This window comes from Otolemur garnettii, unplaced genomic scaffold (assembly GCF_000181295.1).
Source record: "Otolemur garnettii isolate 467f Iridium unplaced genomic scaffold, OtoGar3 scaffold00073, whole genome shotgun sequence".
Taxonomy (NCBI): Eukaryota; Metazoa; Chordata; class Mammalia; order Primates; family Galagidae; genus Otolemur; species Otolemur garnettii.
Genome location: NW_003852468.1, coordinates 9522952 through 9544672, shown reverse-complemented (window position 1 = coordinate 9544672; position 21721 = coordinate 9522952). Strand labels below are relative to the sequence as shown.

Sequence of the window (21721 nt, the reverse complement as noted above, 5' to 3'; positions counted from 1 at the left end):
CTAAAGGGGACAGACGTTGACTTCTGGCCAGTGAGGATGTAAGGACAGCCTTAGAAAAGAAAGGGTCAGGGGTCAGGGATAAAAGCGGAGGTGGCAATGGGTGGGGACTCACAGTGGTTTTCTCCAGGCAGTGCAGCAGGTGGTGGTGCTGGCTCTCGATGAGTGAGGTGGTCTTGCCCATGTGCTCCTCCTCTGGGGTGCCCTGGTGAGAAAAGAAGGGGGGCTGAGTATAAAGCTGCTGGCTACACCCCTCTCCAGCTCCTTCATTTCCCCACAGAGGTAGGACAGCAACGGAAAAATCTGGACAAACCAACTTTCACCCTGGGACTACAGCTGGTTTAGTGGTGATATCCTAGGGGACAGGAAGGTGGGCAGGGGCTGCTACCTGAAGAAGTCTGCCACCAGGTGCTCCTCAGGGCTCCCACTGGGGCCCTGGTGTGGGAGTGCGGGGCCCCTGGAGAGGGAGTCAGTCCTCCTAACCCCTGCCCCCCAGCACAGGGCTCAGGTACCCACCGCCAGCTCCAGTGCCTCGTTGAGGAGCCCATTCCGCTTGCTGTGCAGGTAGGCGTTGGAGCTGCCTGTTTTGGCCACACGGATCCTGGCAAGGCGGGCCTTCTGTGATTGGCAGAGACAAAGACAGGGTAAGGGGGACCACGACATGGAAGGACGGCAGGCCCAGGAGGCTGGCTTCCCAGGACACACTAGTGAAGGGGAAGAGACTGCTTCTTCCTAGCCTTGAGCATCTCTGGTCATAGACTGAGGGGCTGGGTCTGACACATTGTGTAACCCCACCCCTTGTGCATCGTGGTCACAGCCAGAATTCCTAGGACTTTGCACTCAGCTCTCCAGCGTGCGGGTGGTCCGGGTGGCCTCTCCAGGCTCTCTGTCCTCACAGAGGTCTCATGACCTTTATCTGCCAGTACAGCGTAATGCCACATGCTATTCAATTGGAGTAGCTCTTATCTCTCACTAGACTGCAGACTCCTTCAGGAGTGTTGCTGATTCTCCCCTAGGGCCCAGTCCAGTTCCCTGCATGCAGTAGGTCCTCAGACATTAGTGAATTATGAGAAAAGCTGGGATGTATGTTTTCCAACAATTCTTAACTCCTCCGATTTTCCCTGAGCGCTTATACTAAGGTATCTATCTTGCTACTTCTCTTCCCTCCACTACAATGTAGACTCTGTGCAGCTAGTTTTTGCCTTGTTTATTGATGTATCCTGAGAGCTTAGTAAACAGTAGGTTCTATTTTTTTTAAGTTAATAAGCATATGTACAAATTGTATGTCTGTCTCTGGATGGATGTGTCAATATACATCTATCTTGCTATGCATCACAGTGGGAATGAGTGTAGGGGCCTGTGAGAGATGACCTGGTGTGAGAGACAGGGGAGGGTGGGATGCCTGTCTATACACCACTCTGGAAACTCTCCCCAGCTCCAACCTGGGAGGCCTTTAGCAGAGAAGGTCCCCTGTGGGAGGGCTGCTCAGTGCTTCAATACAAGCTACCTCTCTTGTTTGCAGAGGCAGTGGGGCAGGCTGGACACTGCACACTCTGGCTACTCTTCTTACCCCCGAGGACCATAATCACTGTCACCATGACAATGGCACAACTAAAGAGAGAGGCTAAGGAAAGAGTCTCTGGGTGACAAGGAAAGGGTCTGGGTAGGGGAGTTCCTGCTGGGTTAAAAATGTACCTTGAGTTTGGGACCCTGTTGATCTAGACCAGGCTTCTAGCCCTTGGGCCAGAAGCAGAAAGGCCCACAAGGGTCACAGACCCATCCTGAAGTGGAAGGGCCCGTCCTCCTGCCTTTGAGCAAGTCCACATAGAACTCAGCATGGACTCTGAGCAGGAGTAGAGTTCTTGGGAAATTGTGGCAATTTCTATTTCTTGTTACTTTTTCCCCAAGTGTTCTCTGAGCTGGTTCATCTGCTAAAAGGAGGCTGTGGACACAGTTCAGGCTGTCAGCAGAAGCGCAAAGGACACGCTGTATCTCTTATTTCCTGGCAAGGCCCCTATTGGGCAGGATCTCCTTGCCGGGACAATTCACGTCCCTTCCCTGGCCTCTAACTATGGGGACAAGACCAGGACATGGGTCTGGAAGACCTGCCCATAGATATGAGGATGAGTGTTCCTCTGGATGAAGGAGAAAACAAGAAAGGGGGCTTGGGACAGGAAGGGCAATAGCAAGTCCACCCTGCCAACTAACTATCCTTGCTCTGAGCATAGAATCGGCATCCAAGGTCTAGGACAATCCTGCTCCAGCCCTCCCCCTTGGCTAGATCCTCACATTCATGCAAGTTCCTCCCCTTTTGTTGCTTTGGGTGAGTGCTGGGTGCTGAGAGTGCCATATAGAAATCCAATTGTGTCAAGCTCATTATAAGCCTTATCTAATCTGATTGCACCACTTAGAGCCAGACTTTTCTCGTGTCTGGGGTCTGTCTTCATTATTTTCTAGAGATGAAAGATTCTCCTGTTCCCCTTTGTGGCACTTCTTTTAATCTTCTCTTACCCTGGGCTCTATTAATGCAATAGATTGTCAAATCAAATGCACCGTATCGTTTAATCATTTCCCACACAGGATAAAGAGGTTTGCGATGTATTTACAGAACCATCCCCAGCACATTGCATTTGGTGGGCTCCTTGGCTTGGCTTTGAGCTCCAGAGAGCTGGGGCTTGTGGCTTATGCATATTTTTATCTCCTATACCCAGCACAGGGCTGCACACTGAGCAGGTGCTCACACAAAGCTTGTGACAGCAGAGGAAAATGGTCTTTTGTAGTTGGTTAGACATCCATGTTCATAAAGCCACTATAATGGGCTCAATCGTTGGCTGGACCGATCAGCTTCACTCTCCTCCATGGCCTTAAGGACATGGGAGTTAAAAGAGAGCTGAGAGATCAATGGCTCAGGAGCCATTTCAAAGACAAAAAATGGAGGCTGTGAGGCGAAGTGGCTTATTCAGGCCAAGTGTAAATTAGCAAGACTTCGGCATAGGATCAACTGCCAGGTCAGATGCTGCTTCCATAACATTCTGCTCTTCCCCTGAGCTGCAAAATCCTGTCACTTTCTAAACTTGATGAGCAATGCCCAGGAAGATGCATCGTGAACAGGTGTGGAGATTCCACGTTTGAAGAGAGATCTGGAAGGAGAACACTGCACCCTGGGTATGGTTTCAGGGAAACCATCTATGTCCAAGATCATAATTCTTTTCTTTTTCTTTGAGGTTACTCTTTTTTATTCCTAAAACTTCCTTCCCAATGTATCCAATTGCTCCCTGCAAGATTCTATCCGTCTCTGAGAAGCTCTCACAACGAGGCACTTTCTGTCTGTCTGGCTGGGAGACGCCCTTTGGTCACGAGTATTTCTATCTCTTGACTTGGGAGAAGCAGAAAAAGGAGAAAGAGAAAGAAATGGAAAGGCCAAAAAGAGATCATGGATGATTGTACTCTTAGGTATTATCTCAGAGAAATAAAAACTTATCTTTACATAAAAACCTGTCCACGAATGTTCATAGCAGCTTTATTTGTAATAACCCCAAACTGGAATCATCTCAGATATTCTTCAACCAGTGAAGAGTTAAACGGGCCAGTATATCCATACTGTGGAATGCTACTCAGCTATGAAAAATGAATAGGCTGTTGATATGCACGACATGGATGAATCCCCAGGAAGAAAAGGGGATGAAAAAAAGCCAGTCTCTGAAGGTTACACATACCATATGAGTCCATCTGCGTAACATTTGTGAAATGAAGACATTTGAAAGATGGAGGACAGGTAAATGGTAACCAGGGGGTCAGAGCAGGGTAGGGTGGAGGTGGGGCTATAAATGGGCAATGCAAGGATCCCCGTGGCATTGGGGTTGTTCAGTGCCTTGACTGTGGTGATGGTGCATGAACCTGTGTAGGTGATAGAACCGTAAAAGCCTTACACATACACACATGAGTGCACGCAAAGCTGAACAGGACTGGTGGGCTGTCTCCTTGCCTATTCCCTGCTTGTGACATTGTGCTACCGTTTTGTAAAATGTTGCCAATGTGAAAAACTGGGCAAACTGTACAAGGGATCTCTGGGTAGTGCTTATTATAGCTCCATGTGAATCTACAGTTATCTCAAATATCCCCTTATAAAAAAGAATATGAACATGAACCAGAACTGGAGATGGGGACCAAATGGACCCCTCCAGACGTCTCCCTCCCTCTGGCCTTGGCTAGACTACCCCATCTGATCTCTAATTGATTTGGCTCAGAAGCCACAATCTCTGAAGCAAACAGTAGCAGACTTATCTTAGTAACGACCCTAAGCAGACTAGGCATATTGAGGGATGAAGGTATTAACTTTCTTTTTTTTTTTTTTTTTGAGACGGAGCCTTAAGCTATCCCCCTGGGTAGAGTGCCATGGCATCACAGCTCATAGCAACCTCCAACTTCTGGGCTCAAGCGAGTCTCCTGCCTCAGCCTCTCAAGTAGCTGGGACCACAGGTGCCCGCCACAACGCCTGGCCATTTTTTGGTTGCAGCCATGATTGTTGTTTGGCAGGCCTGGGCTGGGGATTCGAACCTGCTACCTTAGGTGTATGTGGCTGGCGCCTCAGCGGCTTGAGCCACAGGCTCCGAGCCGGTATTAACTTCCTTTTGAGCATTTGCACCCAGAGCATGTGTGCTGGAGCTCTCCTCTGTGGCTCCTGCAGCTCCTGAGTCTGTGGTCTGGGAATGACCTTTGGCTTCCCTGACCTCCTCCTCCCTTCTCTCTACTTCCCACTATACCCTCTGGACCTGCCTCCTATAGACTGAGTGCAGGAAGCCCAAGGTGAAAGGGACAGAGCTGAGCAACCTTGAGGAGAAACAGTGTCCACTCTAGGTGAAAATACAGTAAATATTTCCTCTGACTTCAAGGGGAGAGAGAGGAAGACAAGGGGTAGAGGGCGGGAAGTCAGGAGGGAGGGAGACTCATCTTTAGCAGCTAGAGGGAGGAGTAAGCCACAGTTATTCTTCTGGATTTTAACCACACCAGAAGGGCTTTATAAAGTGCCAGGGAAACTAGGAGTGGTGGTGCACACCTGTAGTCTCAGCTACTTGGGAGGTTGAGGCAGGAGGAGGATTGCTAGAGCCTAGCAGTTTGACTCCAGCTGGGGCAATATAGTGAGATTGTGTTTCTTAAAAAAAAAAAAAAAGAGTACCAGGGGAAATGTCTACTGTTATATTTTTTGCAGGGGCAAAAAGCAGATGAGATGCTGTGAAAAGTAGGAGAGGATGTGGGCATGGAGGGGGAGGTGGTGCCTGGAGCGGGAAGTGATGCATGGAGGGGAGGGTGCCTAGATCACTGTTGCAATGGCTGTTATCGTGTGTATACAAGTTGGCATGGGAGTCAAGGATCCCTGTGAACCGCACTGCACGGCTCTGCCAAAACCTGTGTCAGCCCTAGCCCCTGGGGGTGGGGGTGCTATAGGATCCCTGGCACTTCAGGGTCTCAGGCTCCCGGACTTGGAAAGATCCCAGTTTCTCTCTGCCTATGTATGTATGTATGTATGTATGTATTTTTTTGAGACAGAACCTCAAGCTGTCCCCCTGGGTAGAGTGCTATGGCTTCACTGCTCACAGCAACCTCCAACTCCTAGGCTCAAGCGAGTCTCCTGCCTTTGCCTCCCAAGTAGCTGGGACCACAGGCACCCACCACAACACCCGGCCATTTTTTAGTTGCAGCCATGATTGTTGTTTGGCGGGCGCCCGGGCTGGATTCGAACCTGCCACCTTAGGTGTATGTGGCTGGCGCCTTAGCTGCTTGAGCCACAGGTGCCAAGCCTCTGCCTATGTATTTAAGTTTGCATAATGCATTGTTCAGATTTGCCAGCTGACTTGAAGAAGGAAAGAGAAGATTTCCATTCCTGGGTCAGCTGGTGTGGGGGGGGGAAGGTTGGGGACATCCTGACCTAGGGTGACGGTATGGATGGGACAGAGACGTTGGCACAGAGCCAGAAGATAAATCTAACGGTTGACAACATTACAGACCAGGTCAAGATAAGTAAAAATGCAGCTGAGCTCAGGCCGAGGGGACAGGAGGACAGGGAGGAGGCAACCTCACGGCACACAAAAGGCCACATGGCAGGGGTCATGTGGCAAAGACAGAACCCAGCTGCAATGTGTAGCCCTCCAATCATAGGTGCTCAGTAAATGTCTGGAATAAATGAACAAAAGAAAGAAGAAAATAAGGAGACAAAGCCCAAAGTCTCCATAAGGCAATCTTTCAACAAGGTCTCCCCGGTCCCCTGTCCCTGGAAAGACTATGAACACACCATCTGGGGGCTGACGCACTATGGAAGGACACCACGTTCCAGCACAGAACAGAAGAAAAATGAAAAACTCCCTGAGACCCACCATTCCTGATAGGAACCATGGTAAGAGTCACCACCCAGGAACCTTCACTCGTGGACGCCTTAGAGCTGAGTCGCTGAGCTGCTTTATGGAGAAAGTGGAAGGAGGCGTCTTCCTGGGCACCAAAGCCTTCAGACACCTTTCCTCATTCTATGGGCGAATGAATGACAGCATTTCACCGTTCCCTATCATCTTCAGCAGTGCATACTGGACATAATTTTAAGCTTTTCTTGGGATTGACAGTTATTCTCTTGATCATCAACCATGTTCTGTGCCTTAAACCTTGTGATATCCTGGCGGTTACTAAAGGGTGTTGTGCTGTTTGTCCCTGAACTCAAGGACCTCAGCACGTTCTCCTCTCACGGTATTTGCCTTTCTTTTCATATAGGCTATAATGGGATATTAAAAAGAGATTATGTTTCCCATAGCTTGAGAGGGAGCAGTCCAGGAGGCTGTGAGTGGCGGTGGCTGGGGGAGTGGAGACAGAGCCAGGGACCAGGGAGCTGCCACAGGATATCCAAAAGGAGACAGTTAGCCACAGATGCCTAGGGACTCACTGCTTTCTGCAGCTGTCAGGACACTGGCAAGTAGGAAGGGATAGAAAGCTCCTGACCTTCCAGATCCAGGGGCTGTGCGTGCAGTGACTCCGAGGAGCTCCGGGCCTGGCAAGCTGACTGCCAGCTGCACAAAGCCCAGGTCTGCTCCTAACCTTTACACCTCCTCCCCCACCCCTGCGTCCCAGGCTTACCTTTTGCGCCCTGCGTTTATCAGCTCTTTGATTCTGGTGGTAAATCCGGCTAAAGTTGGAAACGATCACAGGAACTGGCAGGGCAATGACCAGGACGCCACTCAGGGAGCAGATGGAGCCGAAGATCTTCCCTGCAATCGTCTTGGGCACCATGTCTCCATACCTGAGAGAGAGAGTGTGTGTAAGGGAGGGGCCACTTGGAGAACAAGTCAGGCTTCCCTGCCCATCATCCACCATTCACATTCAACCCCTGGTCAGAGTGCCCGCCATGTGCCAGGAATGACCTGGCTGCTTATGTTCATGGCGTCAACATCCTACAAGGGGAACACCAGGAACCAAGTGAATGTGTAAAACAATTGGGCCTTGTGCTTGTTTTCATGAAGAGAATGGAGATAGGTGCCATGGCAGGTGGGTCAGGAAAGGCTCTCTGAGGAGCTAACATTTACCCAAGATCTAAAGGTCAAGGTTCCAGCCATGTAGAACAGCTGGGGACAAGTGTGTGCAGCAGAGGAGACAGAAAGCACAGAGGCCCTGAGGGAGCAGGAGAGAGGCTGGCTGTTTTGGCAACTGTCAAAGGGCCAACGGTACTGGATATACTTGCAACAGGGAGAGTTACAGCAACGGAGATTAGGGAGGCAGGTGAGGGCCAGAGAGCCTGCGGTGTCCAGTGGGCCATGAAGATATGGATTTTATCCCATGAGGCGTCATGGATGAGCTTTCTCGAGTGACAGGATCTCATTCAAGGAAACAATAATAACAAATAAACCCACCTTCTATTCATGTGGAGATTTATAATTTACAAGACAGGTTTTTTTTTTTTTTGAGACAGAGTCACGCTTTATTGCCCAAGCTGGGGTGCTGTGGCATCATCATAGCTCACAGCAACCTCGAACCCCTGGGCTCAAGCGATTCTCCTGTCTCAGCCTCCCAAAGTGCTAGGATTACAGGTGTGAGCCACCGTGCCCTGCCTACAAGTCATGTTTACATAGTGACCTACAGGAGCCCCAAGAACACTGTGAACTTTGTATCCTTGTCCCCACTGAACAGGTGCAGGGACTGAGGCTCAGAGATACTGTGTGGACTGTGCTCATTTGCTCATCAGGGATTAAACCCCCTCCTCTTGCTTTTATCTCTTTTCCACTAAGCACAATGTCTCAGAGGTGGATCATAAGCTCTGAAACTCAGCCCCTTAATCTGTGAAGCCACTTTGGAACAGTACTGGCTCCTCTCAGAGCTCAGAGAAACTCTCTTAAGTACTTCACACCCTGGCAGCTGCCCCCTGGGACTGGCTTGGCCTGGATCCTGCTCAGTCCTGGGCAGGCAGGCCAGAGCCTCTCTCCTCCAATCAATAAGACACTCTCCACTGTGGTTAAGTGTTTAGTCTCCTCTTTATTGAGATAATTTAAAGGGCTTATTAAGCAAAGAGCTGTGATGACTCCTTTGGCCAAAACCAGAAACACCACCCCTCCCCCCCCACCGCCTCCATGCTCTTTGGGTGTCTGAAGCCAAAACAAACTTAGGATGCCCAGGAATTGCTGCTAAAACAGTGAGGTTCAGCTGTCTTGTCCTGAGGGGACCCAGGTCTCTTGGGTCTCCAGAGAGGATGTGGAAGGGGATGGGGCCAGCTGTTTCAGAAATCCTTACCTCCTCCACACCTAAGGGTTTTGTGGAGGCCATAGCGAGGCTGACAGGTGTCTGGTGAACGGATGAACCATCTCACTGAGGCCTCTCCCGAGCCTGTGAAGTAGGCTCCTGTTGTGAGCTGCCTTCTTTCTCCCTTGGTGTCGGTATTCAGGCCCTTTTCCTGGCTCAAGCTATCTCAGTGTGCACTACCACTGGGGTCCACAAAAGCTCCTTCTGGATCTTTGTGGCTGGGGTTGCCTGCTCTGCCCTGGTGCTCCGGAGAGGCCTCCAGGGCAGTGGTTGAGAATACGGATTCTGGGCTTAGATGACCTGGGTTCCAAACCCACCCAGGTCCACCATAAAATAACTGTGTAACCTTGGGGAACCGTTACTCCGGGCCTCAGTTTCCTTGTTTATGAAATAAAGATAATAACAGTCACCTATGTCATAATCCTGTTGCAAGATACTCAGCTCTATAAAGGCTACTACATTTACCTAGGCATTCTGGAAACCATGGTCTCCATTGATAGGAAACTCTAAAAACATAGAAGGTTGTTCCAAGTTCAAATAATCCCCGTGATGATGAAAAGGGAACTTTCAGCTGGCATGACTAAAAGGGAGCCAGTGGGCACGTGGCCACAGATGAAACGGAAGTGTGGCAGGCTCGTGCAGGATGGTGCATTTCAGAATGACTGAGGATGGTGAAAAATGCTAAGGACAACAGAAAGATTGTTTTATCCATTTGAAGAAAGAAGGAGGAGGGAAGATATGCCTACTGCTGGGACAGATGGTTCTGCCAGTGACAGATGACAGAGAGAAAGAGGAACAACTCCTCTCCCCTGGGCTCGGCTGCCTTCTCCACCAAGAATGCGCTGCATCTTGGAGAGGCTGGGACAGATGAGAAGGATCAGGCGTCGGGAGCTCCAAGTAGGAGAGGAGCCCAGGCACATGGCCAGCTGTAGTCAGTTAATCTACACCACAGGCCCATGTGAATCCACCCAGGAGATAGGAGGTATGTGCACACTGGGCTGTGGAACCACTGCCCATGATCTTTGAGAAATCATGGTGCAGCAGAAAAATCCAAGAAAACGGCTGTATTGATATTTGGAAAGAAGAGAAGAGGAGATCTGAGAAACCACAGACCCTGGGCTTGGCATCCATCAGTTCTGCCATTTCATTTCTGGGAAGATTCGAGAGCAGATTATTAAGGAGACAGAGTGTGAACACTTGGCAGGTAAGCTGTATTGGTTCACCACGCACACATCTTGCCCCATAACCTTATTTCTTATTTTGAGAGTAAGGTTAACTGGCTGGTGGATCAGGAGGCTGCTACAGAACCACTGCATTGTGGGGTTTTTTTCTTTGCAATTTTTGGTGGGACTGGGTTTGAACCTGCCATCTCCGGCATATGGGGCCGGCGTTCTACTCCTTTGAGCTAGAGGCACCTCCCTGCATTGTGGTTTTAACAAGATGTATTCCTGTCCCAGTTTTTAAATCCATGACCAGCTGGAGGAATATGGTATGGGTAGCAACGTGGTTAGCAGGAGTTGAAGAACCATCTTCAGTCTTCCGGCACTTTGTAAAGATTACCAACAGTGCGCCTCTGCAGCAAATGAAGTTCATGGTTTTTATGTTGGAAGGTCTCCTCTAGTGAAGAGAAAATAAGTAAGTGAGATGAATATGAATGGATTTCAAGTTAGGTCTCCAGTAGTTATGTTCCGGGATTTTCAACAACTTGTATAAAGCCAGAGGGAGGCAGCATGGCCTAATAATTGAGAGAGGACAGTGGCTTCAGACCCGGGTTTGAACCCTAGCCCCACATTACTTACCACCTAGTTAAGTGACCACAGGCAATTTATTTAATTGGTGCCTTTATCATCTGTAAAATGGGTTTTATATCCTCAGGCTGTTGCCATCATTAATAAGATAATTCACCAGAAACACTTAATTTAGTGTTTGTGTAACTGAATTCTCCAGAAATCGCCACTCTGGTGGGTACCTCTTGTTCTGTCTGCTGACACTCTACCCCATGTAGGAGCTGCCAAATTCCTACAAACCTTTCCGGATGCCCCCCACTTCCACTAACCACAGTTATTAATAGGAAGTTCAAAATAGAGCATCTGATCTAAGCTAGGTCATAGAGTTCCTTTCCTGGATTTATTAAAAGCCTTATTGATATACAGTTTACATACCATACAATGCAACCATTTAAATTGTACATTTCAATGGTGTTTAGTGTATTTGCAGAGTCGAATCTTAGAACATTTTTATAACCCCTAAAAGAAACCTTATACTCATTAGCAGTCCCTGGCCATTCCATACCCCACTCCTCAGTCTCAGGCAGCCACTGATCTACTTTCTGTGTCCATAGCCTTCCTTACTTTGGACATTTCATATGAATGGATGGCTTTCTGTGTCTGATTTCCTTCACTTAGCAAGATATTTGGGGGGCTCGCCCATGTTACAGCATGTGTCTCACACACTATAACACAGCCCAAAGTACCTCATTCCTTTTTATGACTGTGTGACATTACACACATCGTATGGACACACCACACTGAGTCATTCATCCATTAGTGACGACATTTGGGTCATTTCCACATTTTAGCTACTATGAACAGTGCTGCTGTGAACATTGGTGTACAAGTTTTTGTGTGGCTAGACATTTTCTTTTCCCCAGGAGTCATATGGTAACCTTGTTTAATAGTATGAGAAATGGCCAAACCATTTTCCGAAGGGGCTGTACCATTTTACATTCCCATCGGCAATGAACGAGGGGTCGGAGGTCTCCTCATCTAAGACAACACTCGTTACTGATTATAGCTATCCTGGTGGGTATGGAGTGCTATCTTGCCATGGTTTTTATTTGGATTCTCCTGATGGCTAATGAAGGTGAACACCTTTTCTCATTCCCTGGATTTTACCTTTGGGACCTGATCAATCTCTTTCAAAGAAGTCGAAGCTGCGACAAGTGAAGCTCTGGAGCTGTTGGCAGCCATACTTTCTGCCATGGGGAAATGCAACATAGTTGGGGTGGGAGAAGGCTGGCACGCAGAAATAGGTGAGAGGTGGAGAGGACAGTGGTGGAGCTTAAGTCCCTGTTCCAGTGCTTAACGAGGACCATCTTTAACCTCGACTGACTTTCTTAGTTGTTCCATCCTTCCTTTGACTCTGTCTACTAACAAATGACTATTTTTACTTAACCTTCTTTCATTTGGATTCCATGATGATGAGGAGGAGGAGGAGGATGCTACTGCTGATTATTTTAAAGTAAGTTCTTTAATTTCTAAATGACACAGCCACTATGAATTGGGGTCTTTAGGAGTCAAAAGGATTTCTAACAAGATGTAATCATGGGCGAAACCAACCATATTAATTTTAACAAAGATAAATGACGACACCAGCACTTTGATTCAAATAATCAATGACTGGTATAGCTGATGGGAGAGACCTGGCTTAAAGAAGTCTATGCTAAAAATCACTGGAGAATTTAACTCCAACATGGGCCACCAGTGTAACAAGCCTGCTAAGCCTTCCATGTCATCTGAGTCTGGATTAATGGGAGTATAGTGTCCGGAAAAAGGGAGTGAGTGGTCACATTGCTCCTTGATGCAGACCATTGCTAGGCTCCTGTGTCAAGTTCTGGGCACTAAATATTCTACAGGCCATGAATTAACTGGATCCTGTGCAGAGATGGAATGCCAGCAGAGGGAATTGCCTGGAAATCCTCTCAAGGGAAACAATCAAAGCAACAGATATTTCTTCTGACAAAGAGGGGATGCGGAATGGAGGAATGGAAGGGAACAGTGTAGTGCAGCCCCTGCTCTGTCTGCCTCCCTGGGTCTCACAACAGCCTACCCTACCAGGGAGGGTTAACCCATATGGAGGAGCCAAAGTCCAGAAAGAACAGTAACTTGTTCAAAGTCACTTAAACAGTCAGAGACGGAACTACTGGGGCTGGAGCCCAGGTTGCTCTCCATCGCCCCTGCTTGATCCTTGACATTCTGCTCCTCTGGGGGTAGGGGGAGTGTGGGTGGAGGCATAATTGTGGAGGAGACATGAGGAATCTGCTGGAACCCATCCCCTTCTCTCCATCTCTGCCACTTCAGGCACTGTGGTTAAAAGTGTGGACTCTGAGTGCCAGACTGCTCAGGGCCAATCTCAGCTGTCACTTGTTAGCGGGGTGACCCTGGGGCGCGATACTTAGCTTGTCTGTCTTCAGCTTCCTGGCATTGATAAAATAATAGCACCTACCTTGCAGAGTTGTTGCGAGGGATTAAATGAGATGCTATTTTAAAACTGCTCAAAATGGCACACAGTAAAAGCTTTGTGTTTATTTTCTACTTATTTATTTATTTTTTGAGACCTAGTCTCACTTTGTAACCCTCGGTAGAGTGCCATGGTGTCACAGCTCACAGCAACCTCAAACTCTTGGACTAAGCAATTTTCTTGCCTCAGCCTCCCAAGTAGCTGGGACCACAGGCACCCACCACAATGCCTGACTATTTTTTGTTGCAGTTGTCATTGTTGTTTAGCAGGCCAGGGCCAGGCTTGAACCCGCCAGCTTCGGTGTATGTAGCTGGTGCCCTACTCACTGAGCTACGGGCTCTGAGCCAAGCTTTGTGTTTATTAAACAAACCCTGCATCCAGACCACCATTATTTCTAGACTAGACTTCTTCAAAAGCCTCGTAACTAGACTTTTCACTTCCACTTTTGCTCCCCTTTAATTCACAAAGAAGCATATTTTTTTCTTTTTGAGATAGAATCTCAAGCTCTGCCTTCAGTAGAGTGCTGTGATGTCACAGCTCACAGCAACCTCAGACTCTTGGGCTTAAGAGATTCTCTTGCCTCAGCCTCCCAAGTACCTGGGTCTACAGGTGCCCACCACAATGCCCGGCTATTTTTTTCTTGCAGTTGTCATTATTGTTTAGCAGGCCTGGGCTGGGTTCGAACCCGCCCGCCTCGGTGTATGTGGCTGGCGCCCTACCCACGGAGCTATGGGCGCTGCCCAATAAGCATATTCTTAAAATGCAAATCCATGCATGTCTTTTCCCTGCTCAAAGCACTTCAATAAATGTTTGCTGAATGTGTGAGTTAATGAGTAATTAGCTCAATGTTGTTGCAAAGACCACATACTTGTTGCACAGTAAATGTTCACTAAACGGCAGCTAACTGTGAACATAACGACTGTGATGTGCGGACCCTTGTCCCACAGCCCCTCCTGGGCCCACCTGGGCAGGAGCACAGAGGTAGGGGAGCTCACAGGGAGTCTGTCCTAATGGCATCTACAGCTTATTTTTTTATGTGGAATTTTGAAGAAAGAGAGGAAAAAGAAAAGAAAAAACCAGAAACAGTCATGGCCTAGAAAAAGAATGTAAACCTACAGTCTTATTTCCTTTTAGTGTTTCTCCACTCAGGCAAAAATACGGACTCCCCTCCCCGCCCCGCTGTGGCTTTGTGTGGGGGGGTAGTAAGGGGCAAGAAAGCCTTTCTTGGAGTTGACATCCCAGGCCTGGTGAGCTGCGGGGCCCACCCCAGATTGAGACTCACCCCCGGGCCCCACCTGGAGGCAGCTCCGGGCTCCTGCCTCTGTGTCTCCCTCTCTCCCAGCACTCCCAGCACTGCGCCCTCGGTAATCCACAGTAATGTCTAGGCTGAGACGGGAGCAGGGAAGCTTACCCTCCTAATATGGAAGGCTAATTAATTTGTATTAGGGCTTAGGGATAATTAAACTTTTTATCTGAACTTAAGCTGCACAAACCACCTGCCTTGTACAATTAATTGCTCCCTTCATTTCCTCCTCCAGGTGCCAAGAGATAAGTGCAAGCCAAGTCCCTCCGTCCGATTCTGCCTGGGGACTGGCCGTCCTGGGGGGGGGGGTCTGCTCTTTTACTGGGGACCAGGGCACTGCCCACTTAGGGCCCAGCTGCTGGGAGCTCAGCCAAGAAGACACATTCTCAATGAGTTCCTGCAAGGGCAACGTCTTAGGCTCACTGTCACATGCATTCCTGCACCCACTTTCTCCACTGGGATGTCCCAAACCTGGCTTCCCGGGGAGTCCCCAGTGTTGGAGACGGGGCTGAGGCATAGAAGCTGTCCCGTTGAGCGGGTCAGGGTGAGGAGAGTTCTCAGAGCAGGCTGGGCTACCACTGTGAGTTCCAGGGACTCAGACCTTTGTTGGCCCTCCATGTCCAGGAGCAAAGGACAGTAGCAGACTGTCGAGGGGGTCGCCCAAAGCACCAGCCTGTCAGCCTTTGACAAACACCTGTGCAGCCTCTTTTGATGTCCAAATCCTCTCCCCTGAGGCAGCACGCTGTGACTTTCTTTTAAACTCTTTACACTGCGTCAGGCACTGCACATACATTATTCCGTTCACTTGTATCAACCCTAAGAGGAGATACTAATATTATGCTGATTTTACAGATAAGGAAACTGAGGCACACAGTGATTAAGTAATGTGCCCAAGGTCACTTGGCTAGCTAGTTTCAGAACGGGGACATGGACCAGGTCTTTTTGATCCCAAAGTCCCTATGCATAACCACTAGTTACACTGGCCCAAAGCTACGGTCCCCATGGAAGCACCATGGTAGGTGGCAGTCCTGGTGAGAACAGCGAGGAGAAAGCTACAGAAGTGAATAGATCTAGGGCACTAGCCTCACCACAGGACCGTTAGTGACTTTAGCCTTCCACTGTTGATTCTCGGGGTGAGGGGTTGGGAAGTGAGATGGAAGCTCCGTACCACCATCCTTTCTATCACATTGCCCCCAGCACACACCTCTGCTCCGGCCTCTGCAGGTAGGTGCCCTGCTGGGCTCACCTGTGAAGTGTATCCTAGCAGAGAGCGAGGGCTGAAAGATGGGTGGCATTTTGGAGGCTTGAAGTTTCTCTGAAGAGCCCAACTGGGCATGGGAAGAGATGAGGCTTAGAGCAGGGCAATCTAGTAATAATCACAGTGACAATTCAGCAATAGTTTATTTATTTAGGCAGAGTCTCACTCTGTCTCCCAGGCTAGGGTGCTGTGGCATCATAGCTCCCAGCAACCTCAAACTCCTGCCTCAGTCTCCCAAGTACCTGTGACCACAGATATGTGCCACCACGCCTGGCTAAGTTTTCTAATTTTTTCCCCCAGATTAATATGAGGGTACAAACATTCAGGTTACGTTGTTTTCATTTCTAAGGTAAAGTTCAAGTTGTTGTTGAGCCCTTCACCCGGGCACGTGGAACACCCTCACATTGTGCATATTAGGTGAGATCCCACCAATCGCCCTCCCTCCACCCAGTTTTCTATTTTTTGGAGACATGGGGTCTTGCTCTTGCTCAGGCTCCTCTCAGACTCATAACTCCAAGTGATCCTTCCACCTCGGTCTACCAGAATGCTAGGGTTGCAGGTGTGAGCCACTGCACCAGGCCGGCCAGTAGTTTATTTTAATTTAGCATCAATATGAGCCATTGTCTATTTATATTAATAACAACCTTATGAGGTATTATTAACTTCATTTTTGAGGTGGAGAAACTGAAGCTCACAGAGGTTAAATAACACACTCAGGATCCTGGCCTATCAGAGTCAGGGCTCAGGATCCTGGCCTATCAGAGTCAGGGCTCCCAGAGGGCTTATCTGACTTGAGAGTGCTCCTTCTTCTCACCACGCCCTACTGCAGGAAGGCAGAAAGAAGCTCAGGGCCTGGCCAATCCACATTAGAAACAACCCACTCTAGACAATGGATAAACTATCAAAGTGGTGTGAGCTCGAGACCCTGCTGGGAGGCTCTAGAGGAGATGTTTCTGGGCTCTGCCAGCAGGGAGTCCTGGGAGAAGGGGTGTGGCACCCTTCCAGGCCACTGCTGTGGTGCTCTGCTGCCCTGCAGTCACCGCCAGTCACAGCTGCAGAGCTGACCAACCACTCTTTGTCTGTGGCAACAATCTCCTGTCTTGCCACCTCAGTTGTGCTGGGTGACAAAGGAGTTCTTCTAAACCAGTGTTCTCAAACTTCAGTGTGCACCACAATGTCCTGGAAGACTTGTGAAAACACAGAGTGCTGGGCCTCAACCTCAGATTTCTGATTCTTTAACTCTGGTGTGAGACAGGAGAATGCGCATTGTAACTAAGTTCCTAGGTGGCAGTGATGTTGGTGATCTGCTTCTGGGGACCACATTTTGAGGCTCACACTCACAGAATGTCAGAGGAAAGGGGCTGTAGCATATGGTCTCAAACCAGTCATCGCACATATGGGGAAACTAGGACAAGGTCAGGTATCGACGGGAGAGCCGTCCAAACAGATGCCCTGCTCACTGTGTTCACGCTACACAAACACACACACACACGCACACACATGCACACGACTGCACTGGCCCATCCTTTCCCACCCTGCGTGTAGCCCTCTGAACTGATTCATCAAACATTTGCTGGCTGTTTGCTTTGCGTCCAGTACTTTGTTAGGTGCTGGAAATACAAAGTAAAATAGGCACATCCTGTGCCCTCGCGGAGCTTAGGACATCATAGGGAAGACAGACAAGTAAGTCCTGAGGACAGTCCAACGTCACCATGCTATAAGAAAGATGTATGCAGGGTCCTGCGTGAGCGCAAAGGAGAGACCTCGTCTAAATCAGCCGGGAGGGTGGTCAGCAGATCTGAAGATGGTGGCACAGGCTGATTTCTGGGCTGTGAAGCAACTATGAGAAGTTACTGGCTGGAGTAAAGGGCAGGTGGGAGATGAGTGGGGAGAGACACTCTCGTAGAGGTCCTTCTGGGTTAATCTAAGGAATCTGAACTTCCTCCTGAAAGTAATGAAGAATTTTAAGTGGAGGACTAAGATGTCAAATATCCCTCTCTGGAACAGCACCCAGAAAGCAGTGTGGTGGCAGGACTGGATGGGGAGGAGGGCAGAGGCAGGAAAACCAGGTGCAGGCTGCTGCACCAGTCCAGGCAGGAAAGGATGAGGCCCAAATCAAGGCAATGGCAGTGGAGATGGGAAGGAGACACCAGATGTATGCTATTTGGGCAGCAGAACCTGCTGGACTTGGTAACTGCCTTCCTGTGGAGCTGGAGGGGAGTTTCCTGGGGTATGCTCAGGCTTGGGAGATGGGGTTGTCTCTGTGCATATCTCCAGCTCCCGCCTTTGCTTTCCTCTGGCCGGCTATCCATGCTTCTGTCATACCATACGTGTGTCTGTGCTCCCAGATGCATCGGGCTCCTCCTTGACTCCATGCTTTGATGTTGGCCCTTATCTCTGCTGGGAATGCCCTTCTGCTGCCTTGCAACTCCTACTGATCTTTCCAGATGCGGTTTCAAATGTCACCTTCTTAGGCTCTCCTTGACTACCCTGGGCAGAGCATCACTTATTCATGTCTTTCTTTGTATCCCATTATACCTCCCCCCAATGCCTGTCTTCCCCTTTTGGGATTGGAGTGATCTGAGGACGACTATCTATGCCTGGATCTCTCACACAGACATGCTGCACCCTGCAGAGTAGGGACTCAAGAGTTTCAGAGTGGATAAGAGGTAAAGCCACACACCCCAGCTGTGTGTTCTAAGGACTGGACTGGCCCTGGGACTGACTCCTTCTTGAATCAGACTGCAGAGCTCCAGCAGAGCAGGGGCTGTATTTTCGGGACCTAGAACCACCACCCTGCACAAGTCAAGATATTTGTTGACGGAGAAAATGAACTATGAATAGATAATCAATGGAACTGCTGACTTGGCAGATTGGATCATCAGAGGGCTCTTCTGCCACAAAATAATTGCATCCTGAATAAAATATACTTGTTGACGCACCGTGGATTTCACTTGCAGTAGGGAAATCTATCTAACACCCAATAAAGAACAAATCGCAAGGGAACGTCACAGCCAGGAGGAGTCAGCAGTGAGCAGGGGGAAGAATCCTGCAGCTTTCAGGCAGTTGCCAACAACAGTCCACAGACTTGTCTGTGACTTCTCATTTGGGAAACTGAACCTTGAGCTAACAGCAAAAAGGGAGAACTTTAAACTGTTGAAGGCCCCCAAGTGGGCTGAAGTTCAACCCACGATGGCAGTACCATCTGGCTGGTGGGCAAACCATATTTAAACCCTGTCCGGAGGTAAATATTTTTAACCTAGGCCTCTAGGATTCCCACAGATTAAAATCAAGTAAAAGAAAAATCCCAAGGAAGGGAGCAACCATGAGTGAGTGTCGCCAGAAGAAACAAACGATAGAGTTAAGACTGTCCCAGGAACTTTAGGTACTAGAATTGACAGGTACAGAACAGTTAGGTATGAAATGTTTTCTAAAAAGAAAGATGGGATCAGAAAGATGAGCGAGTAAGAGAATGCCATCAGGAACCACCGGGCAGACGTGTAAAGAACCAAATGGAGTTTGGACACATCTGTCCTCAGATTGCTCCAATCCCAAATGGCCAAAACCCTGGCCCCAATCTTGGGAGGCACAGAAAAAGCTAAATGCTAAAGTTATCACTGAATGTAATGCCTTAAACCAATTGGTTATGCTTTGGGGCAGCTTCTGGAAAAGATGTCCTCTTCCCAACCTGATCCTGGAGGCCCCTCGGGTTGTCACATGGTCCTGAGTTTACTCCTATTGTGTTTAGCACAAGGACAGTAAAGACCAGGGAGAGGACTTGTCACCAAAAGAGGCCATGGCTGTGGCCCACGCCAAAGCTGTATGAAGCTGGGTTCTTGCAGCGACGTGACCCCCTCAACTTACACAGCTCCCAGAAAAGATCCTGACATGGACCAGTGTGGAGAGGGTGAGCAGAGAGCAGAACACAGACAGTAAACCCACATTCGGACCAGACAGGGAGGGGACAGGCAGTGCCGCCTGCGGATGAGAACCAGGAAGGAACATGTAGCCAAGTTCGCCAGTGGTGTCCGGTCAATGGGAAGATACTGAAAGGAAGATTGGGATTTGGCCACTTACGGTGACATTTCCTAGATGTCCGCCAGTCGTTCCTTGCCCTATGGAAGTGCTTGCCCGGAGTGTGGTCTGCAAGGACCTCTGCCCCTTGGAGGGAGAAGCAGAAGGGCTGTGGCCCCCGAGGCTGGGAAGCTACTTGCCCTGCCTAGGAAAGGCCCCTCAGCTCTGAAGAGGGCACACACCCTGGCCGGGGGCATCCCTGGGTGGAGGGTGGGAGCCACCCTGGCATGTTCCAAAGCCCTGGCCCCACTCTGGAAACCATCTCCTAAATCTCAGCCTCCAGGAAGCCTCTCCACATTTATGTCCCCATGCTCTTGGGAGTATGGGATGACGAGAAGGAGACACGAGGAACAGCCCGCATGTCTGGTCAAGCTGCAGTCCTCCCTCAGAGCCCTCGTCCCACAGGCCTGTGCCATCTGCTCTTTTTTCTCCATATGTTCACACAACAGCCTCCCCCCGGGGCAGCTTGTCGGCCTTCTGTCACCCCAGGCCAGCAAGCTTTCCCCAGAAAGGGGTGATCTACCTCAACTCTGCAGAGGGACGGCAGCCATGACAATCCTTGGTCAGTGCCAAAGTGGGCACACACTGTACAAGGGGCTGCTGGGCAGGGGAGTGGGTGGGGAGGGCTCCATGCAGGCTGTGTGGCAGAGGAGGGACTGGCCGGGATCAGACACCAAGGGCTCTCCAAAACCAATGAACCATCAAGGTCAAAGCCTATGGAGGTGCTAGGGAGTTGGAGTACAGAAGCTGGTGGGTGAGCCAGACAAACTCTTGTGGACGGTCTTCATGGCCGATGCAGTCCTTCTCTGAGGTCCAGGCTCGCCTCTGTGGGCACACTTAATGACTCTGTCCTCGTGGCTCCAGCTGGGACGGTGGCTGAGGTGGTAACAGGATATGGAAATGGGCTAGAGGCACAGCCATAGTAGCCCTGGCCAGGCCAGATTGGGTGCTAAGAGATGTGGCCCCTTGACCTTAAACATGGCCACCAGATGTCCCCACTCTTCAGAGCACTCTGCAGTCCTCCACTATCCCAGATCTGTATCTGGCACCCCCGGCCTTATGCTGCTCCAGGACTTTGCCTCCTGGGTGTCCTCTTTCCCCCTCTTCACCCATCCCCTCCCTCTGAAGACCAGGAGATGTTTTCACTCTTCCATTAAGTCCCTGTCTCTTACAGGGCTCTGAAGGGCCTGATAGGGGCCAGGTGCAGCCCCCTGTGCCACAGGAACCCACTTCATGGCAGCCTTTTGGCCTCCGCTCTGCTTTCCCGTGCACTCACTGGGCACAGGCTTTGCAGTCACAGACCTGCACTCACATCCGAGCTCTCCCACCACCAGCTGAGAGACCACAGCACTTAAAAACCTCCTGGGCCTCAGTTTAGTTATCTGAGCAATGGAATAGCAATAACTCAGCTGGCAGGGTTGTTATAAAAGTCAAGTCTGTAAAAGCACTGCAGGAACTGTGAAGTGGCAGACAGAGCTTAGTGACCCCTCTGCATGAAACATCTCGGCCATGTTGGGCTGTGTGCATTGTCAGTGTACCCATAACGTGCACCTGCCAGTCCTGGCTCTGGCCTCACCCTGCCAGCACCTTCAACTCCTAAGCCCTCCTCCAAGCTCCTAAGTCACCAACTGGCTCCTCATCTTACTGGCCTTGCACTTGTTGGTGGCTGTCTCACACTTACCTGTGCCCTTTCCCTGGCAGGCCCTAAGCTTGGTACTAGGCAGTGTGGTACCAAGAACGTGGCTTTGGAGTCGGAAGGCCCTGGACTGCAAGTCTGCTTCTCTCTCTAGTTGTGATTTTAGGACAGTGCCTTAAATCCCTAAACCTTAGATCCTCCAGCTATAAAATCAGAACCGATGTCTCCCTAAGGAATCACCCACAGACACTAGCTGCAGCATGGACGTGATGTCAGAGTCTGTCTCCCTGCCCCCTAGGTGGTCTGCTTCATGAGAGCAGGCCTGGCACAGGGCTAGGCACTTATCCTGAAGATAGGGTCTTTACCTCTGTATTACTTTAGCACTATAATACTGGACACACAGCAGGCTGTTGAAAGGACACTTTTAGGTGGGCCGAATTCAGTC

General features: G+C 49.7%; 1 protein-coding gene across 1 annotated transcript in view; it reads right to left on the bottom strand.

Moving 5' to 3' along the window:
- The window catches only part of KCND3 (potassium voltage-gated channel subfamily D member 3), a 222947-nt gene that overhangs the window by 4247 nt on the left and 196979 nt on the right, over positions 1–21721 (bottom strand). The window contains exons 3-5 of the mRNA XM_003793882.3: positions 7114–7276; positions 514–615; positions 113–202 (exon numbers count right to left, since the gene is read on the bottom strand). Of these exons, the coding sequence (XP_003793930.1) occupies positions 113–202; positions 514–615; positions 7114–7276 (355 nt within the window). The remainder of the gene's footprint in view (positions 1–112; positions 203–513; positions 616–7113; positions 7277–21721) is intronic.